The sequence below is a fragment of the Cydia pomonella genome, chromosome 9, assembly GCF_033807575.1.
Source record: "Cydia pomonella isolate Wapato2018A chromosome 9, ilCydPomo1, whole genome shotgun sequence".
Taxonomy (NCBI): domain Eukaryota; kingdom Metazoa; phylum Arthropoda; class Insecta; order Lepidoptera; family Tortricidae; genus Cydia; species Cydia pomonella.
In genome coordinates, this window is record NC_084711.1 from 18,143,937 (window position 1) to 18,157,640 (window position 13,704).

The window sequence follows — 13,704 nt, forward strand, 5'->3', positions numbered from 1 at the left end:
TGCCTACGCCAATTCTTGGGATTAGTTGCTCAGCGGATCTCAGGCTCCCATGAGCCGTGGCAAAAATGCCGGGACAACGCGAGGAAGATATTCTTTGCTCAACCCTTTTTCTAATTTATCTAGGTGCCCACCTTGTACATTTACGTACTTGAGGAGTTTTGCACGGCTCGAAACGATTATGGACCCTTTTCCTTTAGGCGTATGTCTGAGAGACAAAATGTAACCTTTACTAAGACTCAAAAATATGACATACTTTAATAGTAGGTATATAGACGATAGGAGAGAATTCCATTCCTTAGCACTTTGCATTAAGGCAAATTTATTGTGCGAATAAATGGTATATCGTCAATGTAAGGGTTCATTCGCTCTTTACTCCTAAGAGTCCTAAGCGTCCAGCAATGGAATTGAAAGGGTGAATTTATTTCGTGTCATTCCTATAGACGTTGGTGGGCAACCAACTTGACAGTTTGTAGTCCAATAAAATCTAACCACACAATAAAATTTTGCCGTTGACGATTTCCAGGGCACCTGAAATCCTGATGGGCGCCAATCATTACACGGCGGCCGTGGACGTGTGGTCGGTCGGCTGCATTTTTGGCGAGCTGCTCGGCAGGAGGATCCTCTTCCAGGCTCAGAGTCCAGTGCAACAGGTATGTCTGGGAATATCAAGCAGATTCCACCCGCGGGACAAACGAGATTACATACTACAACTTGCTACAAGGGGACTGCTTGCCTGAATTTGAATGGTTTAAATAAGAACCAGTCCAAGATTTATTAGATGACTAGTTTTGTTAGATATGAAACGATCAGATATAGATGACTGTCTTTGTCCCTTAACACTGTGCCGTAAGTAAGCTGTACATTTAGAGAAACAATATAAAATGTGTAGGCAGTGTGGGCAGATCATGACCAGAGATGTAGAAAACTTGATTCATGTGCCTTTGACCTGTGCGATAAATATCCCTTTCAACTCAGACATTCTTTATTTTACTGCCCTATAAGTTATCATTCAAGAAGATTCTTCAGAGAAACACGCATTTTTTAAATATGCATATTTTGTAAAAGCTATCACGCATAGTTGGTATGGTGTTATACTATTTACTATGGAGTAGGTAATTTAAATAGGGCTTACGTTTTGTTAATGACAATAATAACTGTATATTCCTTACATGCACTGGCCGTGTGCACGTCTTTCTATAATTAAAAGTTAATAACAAAAAAAAAGTTGGCGTGACGAAGTGCTGAAGATTGACATATGTAGGGTAGTATAACTAGTGTTCTAAAGTAGTAAGACATCGTGTGACTAGTTAAATATAGGCTGCGGACAGCCGCTAGATGTCTATCTTCATTTTGCACATTTCACTTCTAATTTAGAATCTAGAACGATAGTAATAAGTAAGTCTAGATTTAATTATAAAATTGTACCTATGACATACTCGTATTTGGTGGTGATGTGAATAAAACCTATGTTGTACTAATGGCGGACTTAATGCCAAATGGCATTTTCTACCAGTCAACCATAGGGCTAAACAGAGACACTTACAATTGGTGCAGAGAGAGAAAAAAAGTCAATTAATTAAAAAGAAAAGCAAACGAATATACTTATAAACCACATATACAGGCTGATTCATGAGACGTGAGCAGAAATAAGCCTAAACAATCATTAAATGTTAATGAATCGTTCACCATCATATTTAAGTAAAACAATCACGCTGTTTTTCTGTTATTTAACTTTTTGTTGAGGACAAATTTGATTATCTGCAATCATGGACACCCTACAACGGATTAACAAAGATAAAACCTCTTTAACCGTTATGACAGCACTTTAATTATGAAGAAAATAAAATGTCACACTTGAGTGTGATGCGATTTTTCCAAAGTAACCAGACTCCGATGACATTTAATTTGTCACTTGATTTTGATAAAACAAAGAGGGTGACCATAAATGTCGTAAATAAATTAAAACTTTTTTTGAACAGTAAAAAATAAATTAACGTTAATATCACAAATACTAATACGAAACAGTTACTTATAACTTACTGAATAGGCAGGCTTGATCCTGCTCACGTCTCCTGAATCATCCTGTATATCACATAAATACAAACATACATACACACTATAAATATAAGACACACATACATATACATATACATACTATAAATATACCAAATATTGATGAATATTATTTGAACCCTTGTAATGTGTTATTGTTTATGTTGTGTGTATTATTTAAACTCTTGTTGTGATATGTTGAATAATGAGCACTGTTTTCGTTGTTGTCATTCGTGGGTTCTTTGTGAGTAAAATTAACTATTTTCCAGTTGGAGTTGATAACAGAGCTGCTAGGCACGCCATCGCTAGAGGACATGCGGCACGCGTGCGCGGGCGCGCGCGCCCACATGCTGCGACGCGCACCGCGCCCGCCCGCGCTCGCCGCTCTCTACACACTCTCCGTGCAGGCCACGCACGAGGCCGTGCACTTGCTCGCTCAGGTGAGGATCCAGCAGCTAGGTGCTGCGTTGAATTGGCCGCTATATGCCTGTCGCACACTGACCCCAAGTCGAAAAAGTGGGACATTGCAAAGTTCATTGCGCCTTGATGTTATAGGGAATTTTTGTGCATGGTGTTAATTTTGAGAAATCGATAGCAAGAACTCTCCATACCTACATTACCTCTTCATTTTAGTTTTATTTTTTTCAGTTTCCGTGTTGCACGTTTTGGAAACCTAATCCCGTTTAACAAAACTACTCCCATTTCATCGTCTCACTCAGGTGGCCTGCGATTAGTCCCGTTTCCTCATGTTATATTCCTTCACCGAAAATTACGCATGATTTCCGATTTTAAAGTCGTAAGCCCTACCGTTGTCTTCAGTTTCCAGGCTGCATACATTTATACCGCATTAATTTTTAACATGAACGGGTCGCCCTATTTCTTAATCGCTTGTTTCCTCGTTCCAGATGCTAGTATTCGACCCGGCGAAGCGCATCTCGGTGGTGGACGCGCTGGCGCACCCGTACCTGGAGGAGGGGCGGCTGCGCTACCACTCGTGCATGTGCCTGTGCTGCTACAGCGCGCCGCCCGCCGCGCGCCACTACTCGCCCGACCTGGAGCCCGTGGCGCCCATGCCCTTCCACGACGGCTGGGAGCGCAAGCTCACCTCCGTGCACCAGGTCAAAGGTGAGGACATCTCCGCAGGTCCACTAGCACACCCGTGCCTGGAGGAGGGGCGGCTGTGCATGTGCCTTGTGCCGACCCTTCCGGCTGAAATACATATCTGGGGGTACAGCAGTGCCCCCACCAAGAGGAGCAAAGCAAAGCGCAAGGGGCACTACCCACCTTTTCTCGAAGCGCTTCGTCGTTTTTTTGAACTCTCATAACTTGGGTTTGGATTACATTAACCAGATAAACAAAATTCTCAGGATATAATGTCAATAGTGGACTTATTAAGCATAAAAAAATTCAATTGCATAGGTCTCATACTTAAGGCGGCGCGCGCGTTTTCCTCGCCCGAGCGCGCCGCCTCGGCCGAGGCACGTCTACACTGGCCGTTTTGTGCGCGAGGAAATTGCCTCGCGCGTATGATCGCCAAAATGCCAATCATGAAATGCCATCAAAAACATTTTCATGTTAAATGTTGCCAAGACGAAACCATAAGGCTCGCACTGTCGAAAAGTTATCAGATCTCTTGTAGAGCCAAGCTTCAAACTCTACAATCCTTAACTTCTCTACACCTTAAGCAAAATATGAGGCTTGGCCGTATCGTTACTACAAGAAGTATTGTATAATAAAAATAATGAATAGTGAATAAAATTTTCACCTTACGCCCAAGTGGCGGTATTTTAACGGTTGGAGAATACTTAAACTACTTACTTGGTTATTAACTGCTTACTTTAATAAAACTATTTTTGAAATTAGTTAAGAAAACACCAGTATCAATAAATAATATATCCAAGGAACCTGCGAGACATGTATTTATTTAATTATGTCTTTTCCCGGGTCTCTCTTTCCATCTCAGAGCTCCAGTATTTTTATTATATCAAACCCTATCGCATATATTCTACGTGCTTTATTTACTGAACGTAAAAAGTGTCTCTAATGTGTTTTTGTTTTTAAATGTCTAACCGCACCGCTTATCGACCCGCAGAGGAAATCCACAAGTTCATAGCGGAGCAGCTGCAAACGTCGCGCGTACCGCTCTGCATCAACCCGCAGTCCGCGGCGTTCAAGAGCTTCGCAAGGTAAGGCGCCGCCGCCAACCAACCGCCAACCAACCGCCAACCGCCACCAACCGCCACCGACACTAGGTGATTTCTTTGCGATACCTATACACGCCGCTACACCACCCGTGTGCCACGACTCCCGGCCCGGTCAAAAGGGAACCGCGCACACGAATTACACATTTTTTGACGCTTCTTCGTCATGAGAATCACCCCTAGTCACAATAAATGACTAAGATTCCCTCCACTTTAAATAACATCCCATACTGTCATAGTAAGTTTCGAAAATTAATCGCGAATAGTTATCGTGTGTTCTCTTGAATAAGAGACTCTTTTGACTTGGGCCCGCTAGGCCCCCTGCGACGTGCGGACAACACTGCTTTGAGTTTTTGTACAATTTATTATTCTGCATCGTCTTTATAGCTACACGGTATGTTACTTACAATCGGTCGTACCATATTGAAGTTCAATAATTGAAAATTATGTACACATTCTGTTTACTAAATCCTTCAAATTTTGGTGGAACCCATTGTATACTTAGGAACTGTAGTTTTTTTTTATATTCGGTTTTTATTTACAAGGTTTTAGTACATCGGTGTTGTCCAAGCGTCAGCTACAGTACCAAAGATAATAAATCAGAGAAAGCAAAAATGGTCATCACAACTACAAGTGTGGCACTGGCACTAGCAGGGTGCGAACGTCAGTGCGCCGCCGGTGGTCGCGCACGAAGCGCCTGTGTCGATCCTTCCTCCTCCCTCCCGCCTCGTAGTGTTGTGTGTAGGTTTGTGCGACTGTACAGCGACTTCACCGACGCAACGGCCCCATTTTCTCTAAGCCCGACTCTTGCATGGGTTTATTTTATATTGTTTATCTATGACTCTCGACGCTTCCGACCCGTCGTTGTAAATACCGACGTCGCCGTTTCCGAGCTAAATCAACCCTCTTGAAATGGTGGTGCCTTCCGCGCTTTCCTTACGTAGCACCGCTGTTGTGAGTAGTTGAATAACGTTCTGCTTTTTTTTCTGTGTTCCTACGACAGCTCTAGAGCGGGTTCGAAAGCAAAAGTTTGTTCCCCTTTCAAGACGGCGGCAAAAATACTACTGCTATCGCCCGTGATATTTCTGTGCGCTGCGTAGCCTCCAGTCCGCCGTAAGCGCTTCCGCACGCTTCTCTGTTGTCCATCTCTACCGCTGCGAATACTGAACCGGCCCACGCAGGAGATTGTTCTTGCTCTTAATATACGTTAATAAAATTAGAATAATCTACGAGTTTTTGACGTGCACAATCACAGCCGGGTGTATTTTGCCAGCTGGTTTTCGCGAATATCATGTGGTAAGGCAATGTTTAATTTCAGTTAAAAATAATTAAAATTAATGGTTTAAGCTTACCGACGGGTGAGACGCACGTTACACTAATAAAAGATTGTGTACTGAAAATTAAATGGTAGCGGGGTCTTCTGACACTCCCCGTTTCTGGGGGCGTGAAGGGGCCATTTCTCTCATATTTTTTGCGTGTTTTTTTTACAACATAATCAATGTTGCCTTACCATGTAGACGTCCTTTCGGTAATTTCAAAAGGGTTGATTGTTAAAATATTCGGTCCGTCGTTGTCCGGTTCGGTTGCATGCTAACTCCATTTCTTGCTGTGAGTAGCGAGGTATTTTTATGGCAGTCTTCTAATAATCGACACCCAATGACATGACTCAAGGAACAAAAATTACTTTTACTATTTATCATGGCGGACAAAATTACAATTAAATCGCATACTCCACAATGAATATTATGTATGCAATTGTTTATTTTTTATTGATGATCCCAAAGAAGAAGACATAAAAATACAGCGCTACTCACTCATGCATGAACATGTTCTCTTCAAATTCGATCCGAAGTGGTTTCATTTCGATGAACACATTTGCTTTGAATTTGAAGGAATAAGTGGGGTAAAGTTTGTTTTAAATATGGATAGTGGGCCGTTGCGCCATCTAAAGTTCTCGTTATATTTAAAGCTATTTTTAAAGAGTAAGTTTCGTTGCTATACTCGCTATAGTGATAAAGTTTATTTTCGAGAAAGGCTTTAAATATAAGAGATTTGGACGGCTTTGTAGTGCATGAGTATAAGTAGTCGAGAGAGCACAGTGCCATGCACTTTGGTTGTGGTGATTTTTGACATTCATTGCTCGTTTTGAATATAAAGGAAATTACATTGTTTTATTACAGTAGTATTCTTACTGGAGTAGTATTGATTTGCGATGCAGTTTTGCTATTTGGAATCTCTTTTATTATCATAGTTTTTTGACCTACATTTCTTATTCAGAATTGGAATTGCATGCATATCTTGGTAAGTTTGTTGGATTCGGACGCCATTGCAACGCGCTCAAAATATGATAATTCATGAAAATTAAACCACTTAGAGAATAAGTAATTTTTGGTTAAAGCTATGAGCTTTATTTACATGCAATTTTCTGTTTTATATTTCAAACAAAAAGCTTGCTGATCCAAGCTACTGTTTTTAATAAATTTTTATCGTAACATACTGATATTGAGAAACGACTAATTATAAACCAATTTAAGTAAGTAAGTAAGTAAATATTCTTTATTGCACCAACAATAAAGAATATTTACTTACTTACTTACTTAAATTGGTTTATAATTAGTCGTTTCTCAATATCAGTATGTTACGATAAAAATTAAAAAAGATTCTCAAAACGTTTCGTCTAATCCGAGGGCCACGGACCACACGCTCCGAGCGTGCACCCTCGACGCCGACTCTCATACATTTATTTAACCAATGTATGGCGGCCGGCGTCAACGTCAGGCGTGCACGCACGGGGCGTGCGTTTCGTGGCCGAAACAGGATACGACTACAGCGTAAATATTTATTTAGCTAGTCACTTACAACCGTATTGAACATACCGAATCCAACAAGCTCCCTCGTGGCGCGGGTGTCCTCGGCTCCAGGCCAGTGGTAGTGACGCGCGCATGTTGCAGCTCCACCGTGGCGCACCCCAGCGAGCTGCCGCCGTCGCCGCACCAGTGGGAATGACCCGACAAGCGGCGCGCCCTCTACACCTCCACGCGATAACCGCTACCACCACATGTGCGGGCTTTCACACGTCACTGACGTACTAGCTACGCGGTTTGAGAACTAACACGAACTGCGCGGGGCGTATATCGCCTACTCATTGGCTGGGTATTGGAGATTTACGATCGATGGAACGTTCTACGGTTCTCATGAGACCGCGATTGCCCGGGGTGCGTTATCAAAGTGCCCGAATGAGTTATGGACCGCCATGAAAATACGGTATCAAAAATCCGCAGTACATTAGAAGCCCCGAAGGATCCGGTCGCGTCGCGTTCCAACGGTGATACGAAATGTAATTGTAATTCTAAGAAGATTTCTTTTTAGTGGACGTTTCCTACGTTTTAAAATAAGAATTTGGTAGAACCTGGCGTAGTTTTTCCTGTTTTTTTAGATCCATCGCGTGATCTTAGTACCTACACGTTCTGTGCTGACGCTAATACAACTTTCCAGTTTCTTATTTGAATATAAACAATTTGGTTTTATGTACAAAAATGATGAAATATCCTTAGTTAATTTCAATCGGCACAGAATGAACTAGTCCTTTCGCTAGATTGTGTTTAAAGATTCCTTTGATTTGCTTTCTAATAAATCTGTAATCGATAGCTATCTGTAACTAAAATGTAAAAAAACCGCACCATACCTCATCGCGATAATATTGTAGAGCGCATTCGTGTTAGATGTAATCTTTACCCCTTTAATTAAATATCCTGCACGAATTGTTATTAAAAGTTTCAGTTTTGGGGTTACAACTATAGCAAAACCTTTAGTAGAATCGCAGCGAGACTCCTTATCTATTAAAAATGATAATACTCAGGTTTTGCTATATTTTTCACCACTAGTAAAATTTCGAATATCTATCACTATTTAAAACTTCATAACACTCGTGCAGTCGTGAAAGCAAAACGAGGATCTATTAACACTACATGTGACGTCACTCTACCAAATATATATTTTGTCCTATTTACTTAGCGTAGAGTATAGCGTTGTGTGGGTAGTTTAGCTTAGATTTGATATCGAATCGCGAGCGGACGAGTCAACTGCGACACAACGAAAGTCGCCTCGACGACATACGAATAAGTCATCAGTTAAGTGAAAAGGACACAGTGAAAGACAAGTGAAGCTGCGGCTTAACGAACTATGTAGGAGTACCTACTCACGCTCGAAGTAAGATGACTCGGTAAAGGTACGAATGGTATCTTCGCATTGAAATCGGGATGCCCTTTAGACTAGTTATGTTCATTAATTTAGCGATTCCATGTAATTATACATTTGTATGTAATTACTAATTAATGTGTAGGTTTCATTGTGTGCCTCATTGTGTTTCGTATGGACATTGCTAGCAATAAATGTTGCAATATAATTAATTATTAATGCGTAATAATCGATTTGAATTTCATTTTATGTGACCGAATTATTGGAGTATTGATTTGTTTGTGTTCTGTACGTTTAATATGTCTTGGGAAGGGTCGCCGGGCGCGCGTACTTAACGTGCTGGAGTTGTGAGACGGACTCGCGACGAATCTCGGCCGCCAGCGCCTCTTCCTCACCTACTTGTAATATAATATTGTATCTTAAGCTTACTCCTAAACACCATTGTATGTAACATCGACTGAACATTTTTACGTAGCTAGGATAGGTAGAATTAGAAGTATTAAAACTACTAACCCGCTCTATACGACAAGTATATAAATAGATAAAACGAGTTCTCGTGAGTACTATCGCTGCGGTAGTGAGACGTATAGGGAATATAAATGTAATGGATACGTGTGTATTTCGAGCATTTATAGATTTAGAGGTTTGTAATAAGTATACTGGGGTGTGTTAGTGTGCGTGGTCACGTAGTTCTTCATTGGCGAGTACGTATGAATAAACGTACAGTAATTAGTTCAAAATTGATGTTCTATTTGTGTTGTCGCTCACGCCGCTAACATATGACTAGAATAGTGACTTTGTGTGAGTGTCGAGAGACGTCGTAGCCTTAAAACTAGTTCAAAACTATAACAAAATGAAAAGAATGTAAATAAATGAAAGTATAGTATTATTGTTAGGCCCTAGTATGGTTTGGGAGGTAAGCCTTGTAGTAAACCCACTCATGTATGTACATAGGTTCCACTGCTTGTTGCAACCGTAGCGCTTCAAAGTAAAATGATTTAATAGCACCTCTAATGCTTAAAAAAACATTCAGACGAATTTGCCAACGATAATTTATAAATTATATGATTTTATTAATTCCGTCGTAAATGTAAATTACACGAATAATTAGTCGTTTTGTTTCATTCATCGATCGAAAAGGTGCGATCAATATGTCACCTATTTTAATATGAAAAGGTACAGTATCTTTCCTCGGTTGCAACAAGCAGCTATAGTTGAAATTATTTGTTATGAACGTGTCGTATTTAACTAAATTCACTGTAATATCGTATCTATTATCTAAACAAAAATATTGATTGTGCAAGTTCATGGAATAATTTCAAGTATAAAGTACAGCAGGCTCTGGTCCGTCGTGCGCGGACACCTCGCCTTAGTTAACTAACACTGTGATCCGCTAGGCGTAATTATTGGAACGGGGTCGCTACAAGCTCTAGCGATGCTAGGTTTGAGAGTGTAATAGTCCCCTTCGATGGTCGATAGTGCCATGTATGTATGCGTTATATCAAATGGGTGTAAACTCTCCGTAAGTGTAATGCCTGAGTGGACGCTCAAGTTGGGCGTGCAGCGGGGCGTGCGGCGTGCACGGCAAGCAAATGCAAACGTATAGGAGCGGCCGCAGTGCACGCTGCTCAAAGCACTTGTGAGCCCGACGCCACGCTGCACGCCCCGCCGAACGCTCCGCTTCGAGCGTCCACTCAGGCCTTACATTAAGGCTTCACCAGCCGAGGCCGCATGCTGTGTAAAGTGTAACTTTGTGTAGAAAAAGCATTTCTGTAGAACGTGATGCTGTACGTACTTACTTACACAAAATAACTGCGCCGACTAAAAATCAACGCCTTACGTGTGAGTGTGTTCACACGCATTTGATACAGCGTTTAAATGTGTGGCACTGTCAACCAACAAAAGCGAATGTTAATTGCTCTTAAATTACTCGTACATAAGCAAAATACTATTTCACTGTACCTTGAGCGTAAATCACGTGACGGGTATTTATTTAAAGATTTTATTTCTTTACCATAACACATTGTACGGTTTCTGTTTGAATAACTCAAAATAATTGAGAGCGTAGGCGGCAATTTTACTATACATCGGAACTTCATTACACCTGAGAAATATATTGCAAAATTCACCGAATTTATGTAATCAGTAGAAAATATCTGTCACTTTCACGGCTCTAACTTAGCGAGTAGGTAGTAGTATAGTTGGTTGTGTCCAATATCTATCGCCTTTGTCAATTCGCTTAATAGGGCTTGTAGCTGCCTCGATACACACCCGTATACAGTCACTCTTTGTATGTGACCATGTATGTACATATAGTCAAGTGATTATTTACCGTATTTACATATTATTGGTTTTAGAATTTCGCTTACCGATCGACTTTTGTAAGCAAAGTATATTTCAGTCTAGTCTCTAAATCTACATTACATCACATTTTTAAGTTGATTTGAAAATTCCGTACGGCATTTTTTTATTTATAGAGCTAGACTGGGGTATGCTTTAGATATAACTTTGTAATGACGTTCGATTGGATGTATGTAAATAAGAATATAATAAGTAGACGCATAGAGGTATTCGGCGTTTGTAAAGGGTTAGGTGCGCTCGCGCACACGCGGCGCCTGCGAACACGCTTCTTATTTTATGTCCCGAACATACTTGAACATGATACTTCACTGGAAGATATTGTCATTAAATAACATAAGGATGATTGAAACTTCTGCATTCAGTGTACTTTATTGCGTGACGGTGTCATAAGGATAGAAGATAAGTACTCGGAGTCTTATGCACGGTTGGGGTGAAAATAAGGTATATTCGAGTGAGATTCAATTCAAATCTCCCCGTTAATTTTTGTTTCATGCGGAATAGTATACATTTTGCTAGTAGATCGCCTGTGGAGACAAAAGGTAGATTTTTTTTGGCACCTTCGTTTAAAGTGTACAATAATGACGCGTTTTATGAAAATGTACCAGTGCTTAATTCCTTCCCAGGTGGAGTGCGTGGTCTAGTGTGGTCGGGCTTATGTAATGTACGTATCGCGTTTCCAGACTTTCAGAGATCTCGTATTGTTTAAGTTCCGCGTACACGACTGTCTTCACATACACAAGTGACCTTTAGTGTTAGTTTAGTTTCGTACTCCTCGGCCAGTCCTCGGCTTTTCTACTATTATAATAATTTACTCGAATGAATAAGTCACTTGCGGGCTCGTTCCCGATCTAATTCAATTGTGTAAATAGTAATAATTACAATGTTTAAGTTTCTTTCAATAATGATCTTAGTTTTTACTCAGTACCGCCACGATTTATGTTATAATTTTAATCCTGATTTATACTTGAAAACTTAAAAAAAAAAATACAAAAAATTATAAAATATCGTATTTTCTTGTGATTCTTTTCTATTTACCAGTCGTAATGTACATAGTAGGTATTCTGTGCACTGATAGTCGGTTTTAAGTTACTCTAACTATAGGTTAAAATATCAAATGGCTGTATTAATTCTCGTTATATCGCCCAAGACAAAATGTTCACTTATAAGACTTAGTAGTTGGAATGTTCGCTTGATGTCGGGACCTCTGTCAATGTTTCCTATGTATAGTTTGTTTTAGTTTAATTTTGTAACGGACTGTAGCGTTTAGTTCCGAAATGTGACAGAGTGTGTAATGTAAATATATGATACGTGTTTCTGTCGTGTACGGAATTAGTTGCATTTTACCATTGTTGCGACCTGCCAAAACTATTGTAATAATTTTGTAGCGTTATGTTCGCGGCCAAGGCGTTACCGCTGAGCCGCGGACTCTAGGTAGGCGGTGGTAGACGGTGTCAGCCGGTACCGCGCTGGTCGCGGCGTAGAACGCGAGCAAGCAGCTGTAACATCGGGCTCGCGATACTGTAACAATAAAACTACTGCATAATTATCACGTGTTTTTATTTTACCTCATTCGTCAGCAATTAAATTAACGAAAATGCGGAAAACCAGTGAACCTATTTTTAGCTAAACCTTATCGTCTACGCCGAATTACGCTTGCCCGTATGGACCTTATCTACTCGTATCTGTAAGTAAACTATACAACCATTTTAATAACCATAACTTTACAGGCCCTTTTATGTCTATTATAAGTATTTATTCGTAAACACAAACAAGACATATTACATAATATAACAAAAACATAGAAAGTATAATGTGCCACGAAATCTCAGCATATTGCTGGTAGCTTCCAGCGCTGATCTTCCGATGAGACCATCAAGTAAGAATTGCATCTCTCAAATTAAATAAATGTAGGCACAGGCAAGGTAGTCAATATTAACTAGCTAGGCTAAGCGATCGTCCAAACCTATTGGAGTCCAACCAAGATGCATCGACTCTGCAGTGTTTCATCATCATCATAGCTTAATATCTATGCACTTGTCGGTCGCCAATCCTCTCTTTCATGGGTAAGTCTTGTTTGCCACATACGACGCATTTTAGTTTTTGCTTGGCTGAGATATATGTATGCTCACAAATATGTGAACACGCCTCTATTGTCAAGGCGTTAGAGTGCGGGTTCAGATATTTTTGAGCACCTTGGCATCGGAGCGGCCATATCTGATGGCGGCTGTACAGTCACGGACTTTAATTGTTTAGCCTTTTAGGGTTTACTTTTTTTCATACCGTTAATATTGGAATAGAATAGAATAAAAATGTATTCAGGACGCTTGAACAACAAAAAAATTAACAATAACATGTCATAAAACGGGTTAAAACGTCACTGAAAAGGTTTCCACTCGGCTTGGTGTCAAGGTACCTTTTGCATACCTTGACGCTGGTCTTCCGTGGAAGCCCTTCCAAAAAACGCGATATAAGTATACAAATAAGGTTAATCGAGTTTATATCTAACTTATTCCTTTAAGAAGTATATATAATATATATTTATAGAGGTATATATATTCATTTGTAGTTTTACATGTATGTAAAATGTATAATTGTTGGTGCAATAAAGAATATTTACTTACTTATAATATACATATATATATATATATTATCAGAGATCAGCCACTAACATTAGTATTTAAAAAAGAAATGTAATCACAATCATAATTTGCCATATTGACAACCAAATGGATCATCAATTAAAGTCCGTGACTCCAGTGATGTGACCAGCATGACCTATCTGAGTCAGATGCAACATAATGACGTATATTTATTTCCATTTGCATATTCCTCATCATTTCTAGGTATTCCCTGTTTACTTAAACAAGATATGCCTAAGATGAAAAGTCCATTT

General features: G+C 40.0%; 1 protein-coding gene across 3 annotated transcripts in view; it reads left to right on the forward strand.

Moving 5' to 3' along the window:
- Positions 1–12,357, forward strand: part of LOC133521576 (serine/threonine-protein kinase NLK) — a 144,010-nt gene extending 131,653 nt beyond the window's left edge. Inside the window, exons 6-10 of one of the 3 annotated variants that reach the window (XR_009799916.1) lie at positions 524–650; positions 2,322–2,492; positions 2,958–3,177; positions 4,145–4,304; positions 7,205–7,340. Coding sequence is in view for 2 of the 3 variants with exons in the window: in XM_061856611.1 (XP_061712595.1) it covers positions 524–650; positions 2,322–2,492; positions 2,958–3,177; positions 4,145–4,238; positions 5,257–5,353 (709 nt within the window). In the remaining variant the exon portion in view is untranslated. Of the gene's footprint in view, positions 1–523; positions 651–2,321; positions 2,493–2,957; positions 3,178–4,144; positions 4,305–5,256; positions 5,450–7,204 lie in introns of those variants that run through there. The other 2 variants (XM_061856611.1, XM_061856610.1) reach the window with 2 other exon arrangements.
- Positions 12,358–13,704: the final 1,347 nt, after the last annotated feature.